This window comes from the organism of the source record quoted next, unplaced genomic scaffold (genome assembly GCF_019419815.1).
Source record: "Pyrus x bretschneideri cultivar Hongxiangsu unplaced genomic scaffold, Pyrus_bretschneideri_v1 Contig25, whole genome shotgun sequence".
Classification (NCBI taxonomy): domain Eukaryota; kingdom Viridiplantae; phylum Streptophyta; class Magnoliopsida; order Rosales; family Rosaceae; genus Pyrus; species Pyrus x bretschneideri.
In genome coordinates, this window is record NW_025999557.1 from 599145 (window position 1) to 615399 (window position 16255).

Genomic DNA, 16255 nt, shown 5'->3' on the forward strand with positions numbered 1-16255 from the left:
TGACACACGTACATTGCAAATGGCGTCCCTTGCCAACAAAACAAAGGCATGTGAATGCTAAGGAGACTCTTAAAGTAGGATTCTCTATAGATTCTCTATCACTTCACTGTTTAACGTTAATTCACATGCCAATATTATAAAATATTGTGCAAAAAATATGAGGTAACAGAAAGTCTATGAAGGGTCCTACTTTTTTGAGATTCTCTTAACATTTCTCTTATTTCAATGTTACAGAACATTACCATAACAATGTGATTATGTCATGTAAGTGTGTATCATCTTGTGCTCGGAATACATACAAAAATTCGTCCAAGCAAACAAAGAAAATAAAAGAGGGGTAAAGGAAAAAAAGGGATCATGGCGTTGAATTGAACTACCGTAATAAATCCATTCATACGTGGATTGAAGACCCGACGCGGTTGAACTCGTTGCAAATATATATATTCACATCTTGCACGACATTTGAGCACCAAAACAACATTACACCAAAAGACAATACTCAAAGATCTCTTTCTTGTTTTGTATTTATACAACCTACACCTCAACCCTTTCGCTCTCAACCATTTCACCTCTCCTCTCTGTCGCCAACAATCAAACCCACCACCTCTCTCTCCCCCCTCTGTTTCGTAACCTGTAAGATTTGGAGCTTGTTTTTGATTGCCACCCCGATCCCTTCCAGCTTTTTCTCTTCCTCGGTATGCATTATCTCTCCCTCTCGCTCTCTCTTAATTTTCTTTTTCATATTATTTGTTTCTGGACTTTGTCTGTGAAAGGTCTTGAATTTGTTGGTTTTATTTGATGGGTTTCTCTTTAATTTTGATTTCACGTTTAGAACAATGATGGGTTGGTTCCTTTTCTCCTCCTTTTTTCTGTGTTGGGGTTTCAATTGCCATGTTTTAATGTGATTTTATTATGTCTGTGATTTCTAATCCCTTGAAAATATAACTGTTTCATGTAGTCCTGGATAATTAGGAGTTTTTGTTTTATTTTTTCCCCATCTTCTGAGTTCTATTTGCTTGGGAGAAGTTGTTTCTGGAACCTAAGGTGGATATCTTTGCATGTGATTTTCCATAGAGGAATTTATTAATGGAAGTGAGTGGCGGTGGCAATTTCTGCCATTGTCTCTGTTCATGTAGGGAAAACCTTGTTTGTAATTCTCCCACTGGCGATTTTTCGGTTTCAACTGATTTACATCCTATACAAAAACATGTTTCAATTGCTAAACATTATCTGTTAGTGGATTGTTTGATCAATATTACAAAGAACTGGGAATTTTTCTTGAAGGAATGTGTAAATTTTTTGTTAGGCTTACTTTAGCTGCCCAGAATCCAAAAAATTGAGTATCTTACACTATGGTTCTTATGAAGGCCAATCTTCACAAATGATTAGGCATCCTTATGGTACTAATTTGTTCTCTTGAAATTAAATTGTCCTCTAGAATTCCCTCTGAATATCTATAAACCTGTTCCGTTTTGGAGACTAAGCTTTTGAGTTTTGCTATCCTTGCAAGCTTAGAAGCCTTCACCTTGCACCCAAGGTCCTGACTTCAATTCCCCCCTCCCCTCTATCGTTTGTAGAAAAAAAAGAAAGTTTTTGCTATTCTTTTCGCTTTGATTTGGCATGTGCGATTTCTGATTAATTTTGTGATCGTAAATCCCTTATAATTTCATAATCCACTCTTGCAACATTGTTTCTTCTTCCAAAACATTTTTCTTTTTTGTGGATACTTTTGGCTTGATTTGAAGTCCTGAATCAAGATCTGTAGGTTTTGGAACCTGGATTACTGAAATCTTTAATCTTGTAATCCTCTGGGGTTCTTAAGATCTGTTCTTGAGAGTTATTTTATTTATTATTGAATCGTCAAGAAACCGAAATTAAACATTGTAGGCTTAACAGTTAACATAGAGTTGTTTTGGAGGTGAGAGGTGAAAAAGGGGGGAGAACATGATCCTGGCATGTTAGTCATACTCGTCTTTTCAATTGTTTAGGATTAAGATGGGTAGAGGTCATTTATATTCTTCTTATACATGATTAGTGGGTTTAAAACCCTTGTTCTTTTCGTCCTCCAATAGAGGCTAAGTGATATTTCTGTATCCTTCTGTCTTTGTCGCTTTAAAGTTAACTAAACACTAAACACTATTTTCTATGTTGGTTCCTTTGTTTTATTCATTTGTGGTTTTTCTAAATGCTTAGTGTCTATTTAGATAGAATTCGGATTTGTTTTATTCATTTGTGGTTTTTCTAAATGCTTGGTGTCTATTTAGATAGAATTCGGATTGAGGAAGTTGTCAGTGGCATTGTTGAGATTGATTATAAAAGCTTTTAGTCGAGGTCATAAGATTTAGGGACAGTTTTTTTTGTACTATCAAAATTCCTTGCTTGTAGTGTTTATTAACGGAATCTCTCTTCTTTCTGTCAGATGCGCAAACATTTGCACGCACTTGAGTTGTTTTGTTTTACTGGTGTGTAATGGCAATTTATGCTTACTAATAAACAAACCCTTTTGTAACAGAACATATCGCTATGGAACAGAACTTTTATGAGCCTGAGACACACTTTGTTTCAGTTGGAGATGTTTCTGTCAAGAAGTGGAATTCAGTCTCATCCCCAACTACAGTCTCGGACAACGACACTGGCTGCTTTGAATGCAACATATGCTTAGATTCAGCACATGAACCTGTGGTGACTCTCTGCGGCCACCTGTACTGCTGGCCGTGCATTTACAAGTGGCTTCAGGTCCCAACTGCCTCTGATGAACAATCCCACCTGCAGCAAACTTGTCCTGTCTGTAAGGCTAACATCACCCCTTCTTCAGTGGTTCCCCTCTACGGTCGGGGCTTATCCTCTTCAGATTCTGACGGAAAGAAATCTCAGTTGGATCTGGTCGTACCACGTAGACCCCCACCGATTACTGCTACTACCGCCACATCAGTGCCAAGACAGCAACTTCATCCAAATTTTTTGCAAAGGCATTCAGAGTCTGTTCACGATCAGTACTATCCCGCTTATGGTGGTTATGCTGCGAACTCAGATTCAGCTTATCTCGGGGGTACAACGATGACAAATTTATCCAATCCAACGATTGGAATGGTTGGAGAGTTTGTGTTTGCAAGGATGTTTGGGAACTCAAACACTAATTTGTTTACTTACCCGTATCCGAATTCATACACCCCAAGTAGTCTTAGGATGAGAAGGCAGGAAGTAGAGCTGGACAGATCTCTCAATAGAGTAACCATCTTTCTTTTCTGCTGTTTTATGCTGTGCCTTCTCTTGTTCTGAACATATTCTTTATATAGATTCACTCTTGTACAGTTGTAAGAAATGACCATCATACAGAATATATACACCATATGCTGGTAGAGATTTTGTATTTTACTAGTATTATACAGTATATAGCCTTTTTGGTTTTTGGGTGCATCTAGGGGCCAGGCCCAAAACATCTTAGAGCTCTTTCGAAGTACTTTAATAAAAAACAATTTTGCTCGAAAGCACTTTCAATAAATACATTTTTATTAGAAGCACTTAGCATGTCTTGTATAAGGCACTACAGTTGCTATTTTTTAGTATGTAATCACTTTAAAAGATGGTTAAAAACACTTTTGGTGATCTGAAATTATTTTTAGTCATTTTAAAAGTAATTTTAACCAAACTTGCTAAATCAAACCGGGCGTAGAAACCAAATATATGTTCAATAAGCGCGTGATCAATCTGTTAAGCTTCTATACTAAGTGGTTGACAATAAGGGAGTTATGTGCGGGCTGGTTTAGGAGTTGTCCAACTTGATCGTATGGTTAAGGTTCAAAATTGGTGTTGTGTTACAAGTGGGTCGAAATGACCCATGAGACTCCTCAAAATGACTCGAACGATGGTATTGGTACTATTTGTTTTTTTTTTTTTTTCTTTTTTTCAAGTGGTAGAGAACGTTTATAAAAGAAAGTCCAAATGGGACAAAATACAACGTACGCAGTCCTCGAATGGTCGGCATAAAAAAATAAGAGCTACTTATACAAACAAAGCATGAGTAATGGTTCTTATTTACAACAATCTCAAGAGTACATAAAAGAAATAACATAAAAGAGTTTTACCCCCCAAAAAAGATTATCCACAGGGTCTCAAACAATAGAGGCCCAAAAGTGGCTAGTAGAGAGAAACTTAGAAGCCTAGATGAGGGATGACTTGTCGCAGCTACCCGAAATCAGAAGTGGCCGACAACCCACATTGTCAATTCCACACCATAAAATTATCCATCCATACATCGTACCGCATACAGACCTTTAATTGCCCCAATAAAAATCAATGGCAAACCACATACCAATAGCATCATAAAACCCTAAGCAAAACTGACAATTATCACCAATTAACTTGCAAGCCAAAAGAAGCAACCAAACCTCACTATATCCACCGCCCGGAGATCAGCAAGAACATAGTTCAAACTTCAGCGAAGTAGGACATGAATTCATAACCACAGAAGGAGGCAGGGCAAAACTTTGTGCCGAACTCAAATGTTTTTCGCATACCTTCAACTGAATAAGTGGCGATTCGCTCTAGCGTGGGCAATGGGCACAGGAACTCGGTCAGACTTCTCAATTGAAAACTAGTAAATTGATGGCAAAACAAACTCTTGAGGGTTGGATCTGTGGTATGGGTTAGGAAATTGAGGTTCATTTGGGGCTAAATGAAATTTGGCACATGTTGGAACCAAATTTGCACCGCCGTGAGTGGTGGCAGTGCACAAACATCGAGCAATCTGTAAAATAGTAAACAACCATGAGCAAGCTCGAGACTTGGGGAGGGGGTGTCAGCTAAAGGCTTTCCGACAGTCATATTAGTGAATAATTTTAGACTCAAGCAGTGGACAAGTGAATTGAAGTGTTTAGATTGCGTTACCAAATATGAACACCAAATAAGTGTATTTATACTGTGTGAAAGAGAGTTTTTTTAGGATATAATCTTTCTTCTAAGCTAGGAGAATCTTAGAGGATATTTAGGAGTAGATATTGCACCCTTTTGGAAGTTTGTGATTACTGGAAATCTAAGACTTATTCGATCTAATTAAGTTTATATCAAGATCAGCTCGTGTGTCTTGCGGAACAAGCATGATCATCCGACGGAATTGCTTGGACTCCATCTATTGCCCTGGAATAGGGTGATAATGTCCCCGGTACTATCCAGCTTCGCCCAAAATTGATGAATCCACGACCGTCATTGAAAGAATTTATGAATCCGCCACATAGTTAAAAAGAGAGTTCTGATAATTACAAAGATCAATATGAAAACAATGAGCAAAATATCAAACACATTGTTTGGGTTAATATTTGAATATTGGGCTTGAAAGAAATAAAGCCCAAAGATGCCAATTAAAGGAAACTTGCCTGAAGCCCAGCATCGAGCCTAAAGATGAATTGAAGCCTTATCAGCCAAGATACAAGCCACGTGCCTACAATTGAAGTGACAAGTGATAGAAACTAATTTACTATCAACCAAAGAACATTTTCCAGTGGCATTGCTAGTAAAAAGTTGATGACTCACTACCCTCCAAGGGCTTTCGGGCAAGAGCAAAAGTTACAACAGTCGGGTCAAATTGTCTATAAAAGGGAAGACAAGCCCTAAAGACAAAGGCACTCAACCAATCAAACAAACAAACATACAAACTCTACTCTCAAGCTAGATATGCATCCTAAAGCTGAAATCAACCTAGATTTAGTCATCTTAGCAATAATTCTTTAAAAAAGCTATCTCTTGTCTAGTTTAAAAGCTCTGCTATCTCCCTCGGTGGTGTAGTATCGATTCTTTTGTGTAAACTTATTTACCATCCATCCTTTTTTAGCATATAAACCCCTGTAAATTCAAAGAGAAGTAACTGCAAGAGGTTCAACTTTACCAGACAAGGTAAAATCTTGCCCCGAGTCTCTTTGTTTGTTCTCTAAATTAGTAGATCTACTGCTTAATGTACTTTTCAGCATATATTTAAGTCATTTCCACCTGTTTTGCTATTTTGAGAGTCATATTTGCATATGGATCTAATTAGCTTAATGTATTTGTCATCATTAAGAGTGATTTGAGACCAAACAAATGACTTAAGGGGCTATGGACTCCCTTCATTCAAACATACAAGATCATGAACTAAAAGTCCTTGTTTACAAGGCAAGAAAAAAAACTTAATACAGACTTAACCCATCTGTGGCAATCATTTGATAACAAGAAGTTTGAGTAACTTGGGGCGCAAGTAATCAACTTAAAACGCACTTGTTCTACATCTGCTATACTGAGATAGCAATAGTAGGCTTAGCACTTAGTTAGTTTTGATTGCGAGCCTCAAAGCCTACACCTAAGGCCCCACAAAGGCACTTTTTAGAACTAACTTTGTTATCTTTTTGTAGCATCTCAACAAGCAAGAGCTCGACTATACATCCAAAGTACCAATCCCTTGGGGAGTTGTGCTGAGGTCCAAGGAGCCTTCTCTAGAGAAATCTTTGCCCGAACATAGTTTTGGCACGCCCAGTGGGACTCCATTAATCTCGTATGCTAAGAAAGAAGAGGAATGAGAGAATCTTCTGGTGGAACACAGAAAATGGGCCACCCCAGTGTCTACCAAGATCAAGCATGACAGATTATCCAAAAGATTTCCCTTCCTTATGAGGACCATCTATTATAGAAAACCCGACTTCATCTGAGAAGTCAGGAGGGAAGGTGACCAATGAAGACTTGAAAGCCACCATGGTGCAAAATGTTGAAAAGTATGGAGAAGATCTCTCTGGAGACCAGAGGAGAAGTGAGGAGACTCTGCTCCTTAATAGGAAGTTTGCAGATAAGACTGGATCTGGAGTACTATACTTCAAAAGACAATTATGCTTAAGAAATGATGAGAGAGGCAAGTTCTGAGAATGAACTGGCTATTCCTTTATTTCTCTTACTCGACGAGGATAATGAAAAAGGAAATGAGAAAGTAGGGCCTATGGCCAGCTAGCTAATACTAGAAGAGATCCTGGAGACAGGGTTGCCCGACCCATTGTTGTCCTCACTAGATAGTAGGGGGCTGATTAAGCAAGACAGGAAGAAGTATGAGATGCCCCAATTAATCGGAGAATTCAGCCAAAAAGGCGAGCTCACAACTGCGGACAAACCTCCTCCTTATAAGTCACCATCATTGGCTAATAAGGGAGGAGGGGCCAGATGGAGGAAGCCCAACCCAAAAAAGGAAACTTTCTCGGGCAATGATCGTAACTCGAAGTGGGAACCTCCTTATACCCTACATAATAATACAACCAACTAGCAACTCAGAGATAAGTTAGCCGAGTTAACAAGAATAGTGCTCCAGAATGCTTAACCTCCGGCTTGCCCGCTGTTTAGGATCATCTACCAGAAGCCATATCCAGAGTATATTCATGAACATAATCCTTTTCCCTTCAACTTCAAGATGCCCGCATTTCCAACTGTTAGTGTAGAAGATGGCAATATGTCCTCTAGAGATCACATTTTCAAGTTCTCCAACTATTACGTGGCATTTGAAGACAATCATAACTATAAGTTAAGGTTGTTAGGGAACTCGTTGGTTGGTCTAGCATCTCAGTGGTACTCTCTGTTGCCCCCCCCTAATTCTATTGCTAACTGGGGGCAGATGGAGATGGCTTTTCATGAATAGTTCTATAGAATGGAGCTCGAGATAACTATTAATGATCTAGTGGAGGTGAAACAATATAAACATAAGTTTACATAATACTTCATGATGAGGTTTAGAAAGACAAGGATGAGGTGCCAATTCCCTATCAATCATGCCCAACTTATATCCATTGCTCAGAAGGCATTGAGGCTGCCTTTGAGAAAAAAGTTTTATGATGTATAGTTCAATGAACTGCAAGAGTTGGTAATTTCTAAAACAAAGTATGAGAATCTGTTGATTGAAGAATAATAAGTGAAACACTCATCTAAAGTACCTCATTTCTATAAAAATAAAGCTACAATTCACCAAGTAAAGTTTGAAGGAGCAGAGCCAGAAGAAAGTGATGGTCATGAGGGAGAGGGAATTGAAATGTATACATCAAAGATGATTAATTCTATTAAACCTTTAATGGTAAAATGGTTAGTCCAGCCAGTCAAGGATCAAAAAGTCGTGATGAATGATGGTGGATTTGTCCCTATGGAGCCCCCTAAATACCAAAGTTATTCTTTTGATTTGACCAAAGCCTCGGAAATCTATGAAGAGTTCGTGCGGGCAAGAGTAATTATGCCCGACAGCATAAAAAAGGTACCTAAACCAGAAGAATTAAGAGGAAAGAAGTATTGCAAGCTGCACTATATCTTCAACCATTCCATAACTAACTGTGTCCAATTCAGGGATTGGATACAAGACCTCATAGTCATAGGGATGTTGCTCTTGGAAAAACCTTAGGCTAATATGGTGATTGACATGGATCCTTCTAAAAAGCCCCAGTAAACATGATCAACCTAACTTGGGCAGAGAAGGGGAAGGGAAAAGCCGCCTGGGAAGTGGAAGCAGAAAGAAGGTAAATGGATAGACTTACAGAAGGAATTATCAAGTTGCCTGAGAAACCCAAAGCAAGAGCTATTATTGATCGGGAGTTGATCAGAAGAAGAGAGAAAAAAGAGCAAGAAGCCTGCAGAAAATCATACGGGCAACCGAGAATGAGACATCCAGAAATGTTTTCCAAAGGTTAGGAGGAGATTCTAAACCAACTTGTCCGAGGTATTCAGAAACCACGAAACCTCAGAAGAAGTGTATGATAAAGAAGCCAAAATACCAAGATGGGTGGAGGTTAGGCCTCCCTAGCCAAGTTATAAAGATGGTGATGTCAGGATGAAGGGAAGAACAAAGAACCCAGTTTCCCCAGTCACCAAGAATGATTTTGCCCGACTCTGGCAAAAATGGTATATAGTTGGAAATGGAAGACCTGTCAAGGAAATACGAGCTTCTATGATCAGGAGAGTCCAAAGGTAGCATAAAGCCCATATGAACTCACTAAAAATCCCTACTATATCAGAAACCTCTGAAAATGTGAAGTTTGAAAAAGTACCTCGTGGGGGAAGAAGTCAACTTCACTAAAAAGTAAAAAGGAGGTCGAAATGGCTAATAGCAAGACTGATGGGGTGGGAGATATGTGTTGCAAAACCTTCATCCTGGAAAATATAGAATCTTGAAGAGAGCTCAAGAGGATTAGTAACGATGCCAACCCCAAGATGGAGCCCAGAACCTATATGTTTTGGAACTATTTCTGCTGAGAGAGGAATGCTCTCACCTTTATTGGTTGATACTTTCTGTGAAAACCTAGAGCAGGTACAGAACTTTGGTATAACTTGGGATGAGAAGTTACCCAAACTAATGTTGCCAAAAAAAGGACATGCTTGGTTAGATGAATTTATGAACTATATTTGGGGCAAGAATGAGGATTTACTTGAACCTAGCAACTTCCACGTAAACATGACATATGTTCTATCTGCCATGTTTTGCGCTTAACTTGATCAACCTGCCATAATGAAGGGTGATTACTTGGCGACAGAACCTATAATGACACATATTAGTGTTGAGGAAATAGGAAAGGGAGGATCAGGCAGAATATGTTTGCCCGAGCTCACAAAGAAAGAGCCCAAGATAGTGTATTCAGATATGATGGTCTTCAGCCACCCAACTTTAGCCCTAGCTAACCATCTTAAGCCTATATATATAACTGCTTATTTGGAAAGAGTACCCTTTAAGAGTGTTTTGATTGATAGAGGAGCTACGGTCAATGTAATACCATTGAAACATGGGTAAAAGCGAGGGATATCTTATTCTACTGAGTTAATAGTCTTTAGCTTTTCTGGAGTTATCACCAAAACTCATGGGATATTGCCTCTGGAGGTTGACTTGGGTTCCAAGAAAATCATGTTAGCTTTCTTTATGGTGGACAGTAATTCTACTTATAGAGATTGGATTCATCAGAGTCTTTCTATATCGTCTACCTTGCATTAACAAATAACTGTTTACCACGAGGAACGGGTTATGGGACTTAGATTTTGGGAAATGGTGAAGGCTGAGTCACGGCAATTCTTTCCTACAATCAATGTTGCAGAAGCTAGTTTTTACAATCTTAGTATTGGGATTCTCCAATGCCTGGCAGCTGATGAGAACGGCCCCCCGACTAAGGTGACAGCCTAAAAGCTCGTGGAGCAAGGATTGCTTCTCACTAAGGAAGAATGGGACAAACCCTATATTGTCCCAACTCCCTAACATCAGTAATGTCAGAACAAAGAAGGAATGACCAAGTAGTTGCAGTCAAGTCTTTAATCAAGAGATTGTTGGTGTATGGGAGAGAGAGAAAGCAAGAAAGGGAGACTTCAGCTAAAGAAGAGTTCGAGTGGGGCAAGGAGGTCCCAAGCAACCAATATAGTAAAAAGTTTTTTGGAAAGGAGCTGGAAGCAGCCATACAAATGGCTGAATGTATATATGACTTGGATCGGCCAGAGGATATGCTCGAAAGTCAGTTGTTAGTTGAATTTTCTGTGTACAGAACCTGACAAGTCAGCACTAGAGGTACAAGACCCCTTAGAAACCATTGATTTAGGGACTAAGAAGGATCCAAGGCCTATACAGATTAGTGGCCTGTTAGAAGCTGAAGATCGGGCAAAGAAAGTCAACCTTCTGTATAAGTTTAAAGACTGCTTTGCTTGGCATTACGCTGAGATGCCAGGTTTAGTTCAACCTTAGTAGAACACATGATGCCTATTAAGGAGGGATATAAACCTGTAAAGCAAGCACCACGAAGAATGTCAAAAGAAATCGAAGAAGAAGTCAAAGAATTGATTCAAGGGCTAGTAAAGGCTGGATTTATTAGGCCTGCCAAGTATGTTAAGTGGTTGGCCAACATTGTACCTGTATTAAAGGCTATAACTAATGCAGTTCGATGTTGTGTTGACTATAAAAACATTAATGGAGCTACGCCTAAAGATGAATACCTCATGCCCATGACTGATCTATCCGTAGATGCAGTTGCAAAACATAAAGTGTTATCTTTCATGCATGGGAATGTTGGTTATAATCAGATAAAAAATGGCTAAAGAAGATATACATAAAACATCTTTTAGGTGCCCATGCCATGTTGGAGCATATGAGTACTTAGTTATGCCATTCGAGCTCAAAAATGTTGGTGCAACTTATCAAAGAGCAATGAATACCATTTTTCATGACTTGATTAGCCATAGCATGAAAGTATACATTGATGATATCTTAGTGAAGTCTAAAACTGAGGAACAACATTTAGTAGACCTCAGATAGGCTTTAACAAGAATGAGGATCCATAAGTTAAAGTTGAATACTAAGAAATGTTCTTTTAGAGTAAGATCGAGCAACTTTTTAGGATTCCTTGTTCACCAAAGAGAGGTAGAGGTCGAAAAAAATAAAGCTTGGGCAATAATGGAATCACCGCCTCTTACCAATAAAGTATAGTTGCAAAGGCTACTAGGAAAAATCAACTTCCTGAGGAGATTCATTGCTAACTTAGCAGGCAAGATTCAACCACTAACTCCTTTGTTAAGATTAAAAGATAAAGAAGAGTTTGAGTGAGGCCCACCACACTAAGAGGCATTTGACAGAATAAAGGGTTACTTGGCCTATCCACTAGTGCTCATGCCACCTCAGTAGAATTCTTACTGAGATAGAAACAAGATATACCCTAATGGAGAGGTTGTGTTTGGCTCTATACTTCACTGCCAGCAAGCTAAGGCATTACATGATGCCTTGCCACATCCATATTATTGCTAAGACAGATGTGATCAAATACATACTGTCAAAACCAATGCTAACTAGGAGGATTGGAAAATGGATTTTAGCACTATTAGAGTTCAGTTTTCAATATGTACCCCATAGAGCAATCAAGGGACAAGCAATTGCAGACTTTTTGGCTGAGCACCAAGAGGCTTATGAGGAGCTTATCAATATCTTAGGAACTCTGGAAGTGGCCAGTATGTGGATCCCACCAAGCAAAGCCTACTCGGGCAAAGAAGAATGGATCCAGCAAAAGATAAAAAGGATAGCCAAGCTCTGGATCACTTTGTGGAAGCTGTATTTTGATAGATCTTGCCCTCAAATTGTTGCCGAAGTCGGGATTGTTATCATTGATCCCAAGGGTACTCACCATTGTTATTCATTTTTCCTGGATTATCAAGATACTACCAACAATCGGGCAGAGTATGAGACACTGATAATTGGCCTGGAAATCTTAATAAAGTTAGGGGCAACTGAAGTTGAAGTATTTGGTGATTTAGAGTTGGTGATCAATTAGCTAAATGGGGAATACAAGTGCAAACATATTACCATGGTTGGTTATTACTAAGCAGTCACTCAATTGTTGGGTTATTAGGGCACTAAAATATCAGTCAACCATATTCCCAGAGAATCAAATGCAATGGCCAATGAGATGGCGCAATTGGCTTATAGAGCACAAATCCAAGAAAGAAGATTTGAGGTAAAGGTGGAAGTGCAAAGAAGAAATCTACCTTATATCTTTGAAAGAGAATTCACCTTGGAAGTAATGACTCAAAAGCCAGAAATAGAAGATTGGAGATCACCTATTACTTAGTACCTGAAAAATCCTTCTTTTCCCACAAGTAAGAAAAATAGACAACAAGTAACTAAGTATGTCGTATGGGAAGAGAATCTGCTAAGAAAAACTCTAGATGGACTTTTGTTAAAATGCTTAGGCCAAGAAGAGTCGATGAGAGTAATGGTTGAAATACATGAAAGAATCTGTAGAGCACATCAAGCTGGAACTAAGATGAGGTGGCTGCTTAGAAGATATGGTTACTTCTGGCTCGACATAGAGAAAGATTGCAAGGCCTATGCCCTAGGGTGTGAAGAGTGTTAAAAACATGGACCTCTCCAACATTTGCCCTCGGTACCCTTGAACCCTGTGGTTAAGCCTTGGCCCTTTAGAGGATGGGCAATGGACTTCATTGGGCAACTTCTAGCAAGGGGCATACATTCATAATTGTGGCAACAGATTACTTTACCAAGTGGGTAGAAGCTTCAGCTGTGAAGACTATCACCTCAACTGCTGTAAAAAAATTCATTGAAACCAAGATCTTACACAGGTGTGGGGTGCTCGAGACAATTGTTACTAACTGCGACCCATCTTTTATTTCCAAAGAGGTAGATGAATTTACAAGTAAGTTCAAGATAAAGATGATCCAATCTAGTCCTTACTACCCCCAATCAAATGGTCAAGTAGAAGCTATGAATAAGGTCTTGGTGAATATTATAAAGAGAATGGTGGCAGATAGTCTAGAGAAATGGCATGAGAAGTTGAGAGACACTTTGTGGGCTTACAGAACCTCTAAAAGGGCAGGAACTGAAACTACTCCTTATGCCTTAACCTTTGGGCAAGACACTGTACTCCCTAATGGAGATTCATATGAGTTCTGTTAGGATTCAAAACCAATTTGGGCTGCACAGTGAAGAATACATTCAGACTATGTGTAAAGGAGTTGAAGAGCTAGATGTAGCCCTAATTGAAGCTTTAAATAAAATTCAAGAAGGGAAGAGAGCTGTTGCCTGATCATACAACAAGAAGGTGAGATTAGAAACCTTCGAGGAAGGAGAATTAGTTTGGGAAGCAATTTTGCCTTTAGGAGCTCAAGTTAGAGGCTTTGGGAAGTTGAGCCCTACTTAAGAGGGTCATTTCATTATCAACCAAATGCTGGATAAGGGAGGATATTACTTGGCAGATTTAGAAGGGAACTTGCAAAGGTATCCGGTTAATGCTAAGTTTTTAAAGAAATACCATCCAACTTTATAGGATGCAAAAGATTGTTATATTGAGGAGATTTAAGCAAGTTGAGAAGGGTTGGAGTTAGGTTACAACATTTAAAAATTCAAAATGAGGTAAGGCAAGATAAAGATAAAGAAGAGATTCATTTCATTTCATAAAAAGAATTACAAAAGATCCTAGCCTAACAACCTTGCATCTTCGGCCAAGGCAGCTATTCTAGAATAATAAGTTTGCATAATGGTGAAAATTTTGCCTGGTTCTCCTAGATACATGTTGCTATTGGCAAGTTGGGTTTTTGAGTCATCAACTTCCTGAGAAATCTTCTCCATCTCTTCTACTTTCTTGAAAAGATGGTTGGTTAGGGTCATCTTCTCGGCTTTCAGTGAAAATAGCTGCTCCTCCAGTATCTGAATCTCAGAATCAACCATTGTGATCCTATCTTCCATAACCGATCATTCTTCCACCAACTATTGGAGAGTGGCTGAGGTCTTAATGTGTTTTTCTTAGATCATTTAACTCTATTAAATGCCCGCTTCGTCTTCTGATGCTGATCCTTTAGCGTCTGCAGATTTTCAAAGAAACTGAGAAATAACTCATATTGAGCATTTGACAGTAATTGAGCCTTGTAAAGCTTGGTGAGGGCCTTCTCAACATCATGAAGGCTCTTGAGATTGAAGGAAGTTGTGAAGTCCCTCATCATCCAATCCTCAAAGATTTGACGAGCATTTTGGAAAAGAGGAGACTTGGAAGAAGGTGAAGGAAATTGCAGCATGGTCTTGATATGCCCGAACTTCTTGACCAGCTCGGGCAAAGATGTTGCTAATGGAGTTGGGGGCATTTCTCCAGCACTTTCAACAGTAGCAGAAGGGATAACCTCGGTTGGCAGAGAAGAAGGGACTCAGAGGCATAAATGGAAGTCGCAGTTGTTCTCTTAGCTTTCTTCTTTGGTCAAGGAATGGGAATCCTCATGACCGCAGAAGCCAAGGGAGGCCTTGGAAGATTTGCCTTGCGCACCAAGGGTGGAGGAGATTTGACCGAGCTCTCTCCAGAACCATGTTACAAACCAAGAAAAAAAAAAGAGTTAGGAATGGATCATTTGAATAAAATTAGAGAAAGCTAGGGAAGGGAGTTGGTATACCTGAATGGAACCTGAAGCCTTGGATGGAGGTGGATGAGGAGTTGTGTCACTTGGTTACTGAGGTGGATCATCCTTGCTTGCTGGAGAAGGAGAAATGTTGCCCGAGCCCTCACCAGAAGCCTATAAGTATTAAGAGAAATACAAGTGTTAGTGAGTTGGTTTACAGAAAACAAAAAATAGAAAACTAAGTACTGATATACTTGAGGCAGGACTTGACAGGATTAGTGAGGCATTTTTGTTACAACAGCAGCCCGATAAGCCCGCGGGCTAGTCATCTCTGAGACCACAGAGATTTCAAGGACTATGGGCTCCCCAAATGCAGTTGTTATTGGTTGCTGTGACTCATGTGATGTGGAAGACTGGAAAAAGGCAAAAGCAAATGAGTATAAAAGAATAGGGAACGTTAAACATAAAATGTTAAAGTAACAATGCTCACCGCGTTATTGTTCTCCTTCACAAAATGCAGCATCTCCCTAGTACTTGGTTTGAATTGGAAGGTTGGAGTCACCACCAAGGCAGGATGAGGAATAGAAGACATAGGAGTTGAGCTTTACCCGATCGATGACGCAGGTTCCCCAACCTTGGCTTATAAATGAGCGAAAGTCAATCATTAGCTTTCAAAGTAATAAAGTTGCAAGTTTTAAACCAAGGGTAAGAAAAGTATACCTTGGAATATTTAGCCCAAGAAGGAGAAGCATGTACCATTCGGGTTGGGGTGAAGAAACCTCGAGGTGAGAGATCTTTTCCTCTTTTATACCTTGTTTCAGGCAATCATGCAAATAGTCAATAACAAAAAAAGAAGAGAAGAAAAAAAAGGAAACTTTGAAGGATTAACTTGAGATGCAGGTCATACCTCTAGATCCTTGAGGTTGTTCTTCGGGCTTTGACTTTGCAGATTCTACGACTGTTGCCTTTGTCCTTCGAGTTGCCCGAGATTCCACTACAGTCTTGACTTCATCTTCAGAAACTCCAAATAACTCAAAGACATCTCCGCCCTCTCCAGCGCCTTGCCTTGCCGCCTCAGCCTCAGCTTCTTGGAGGATAAAGGCATCCCCAGCCTCTTCATCTAGCCCGACATCCACCTCTTCAGTGTTGCCTTGGGTTACGAGTTCAAAGAAGGCAAAAAAAAAGGTGAGTAGAAGGCAGACTATAAAAAGAACATAAAATATAGGTTAAGAGAGTGAAAAATACATATTAGAAGAAGCTGGTTATTCTGGTGAATCATCTCCTTCCAAATCTCGAGCTCGCCCGAGCTAGGATAGGATTTGATTGATAGTTGCCCGAAGAGGCGGTCATGAGCTTCACGCAGATCTCCTTTATACTTCTTGGTCCATTTGGTCTCCCACCAGGTGGAGAA

General features: G+C 39.5%; 1 protein-coding gene across 1 annotated transcript; it reads left to right on the forward strand.

Annotated features, from left to right (window-relative positions):
• Positions 1 to 472: 472 nt before the first annotated feature.
• LOC103947622 (E3 ubiquitin-protein ligase RMA1H1) lies at positions 473 to 3370 on the forward strand. Its single transcript, XM_048587034.1, has 2 exons — positions 473 to 695; positions 2513 to 3370. The coding sequence occupies exon 2, from the start codon at positions 2524 to 2526 to the stop codon at positions 3277 to 3279; it is 756 nt and encodes a 251-aa protein (XP_048442991.1). The 5' UTR covers positions 473 to 695; positions 2513 to 2523; the 3' UTR covers positions 3280 to 3370.
• Positions 3371 to 16255: the final 12885 nt, after the last annotated feature.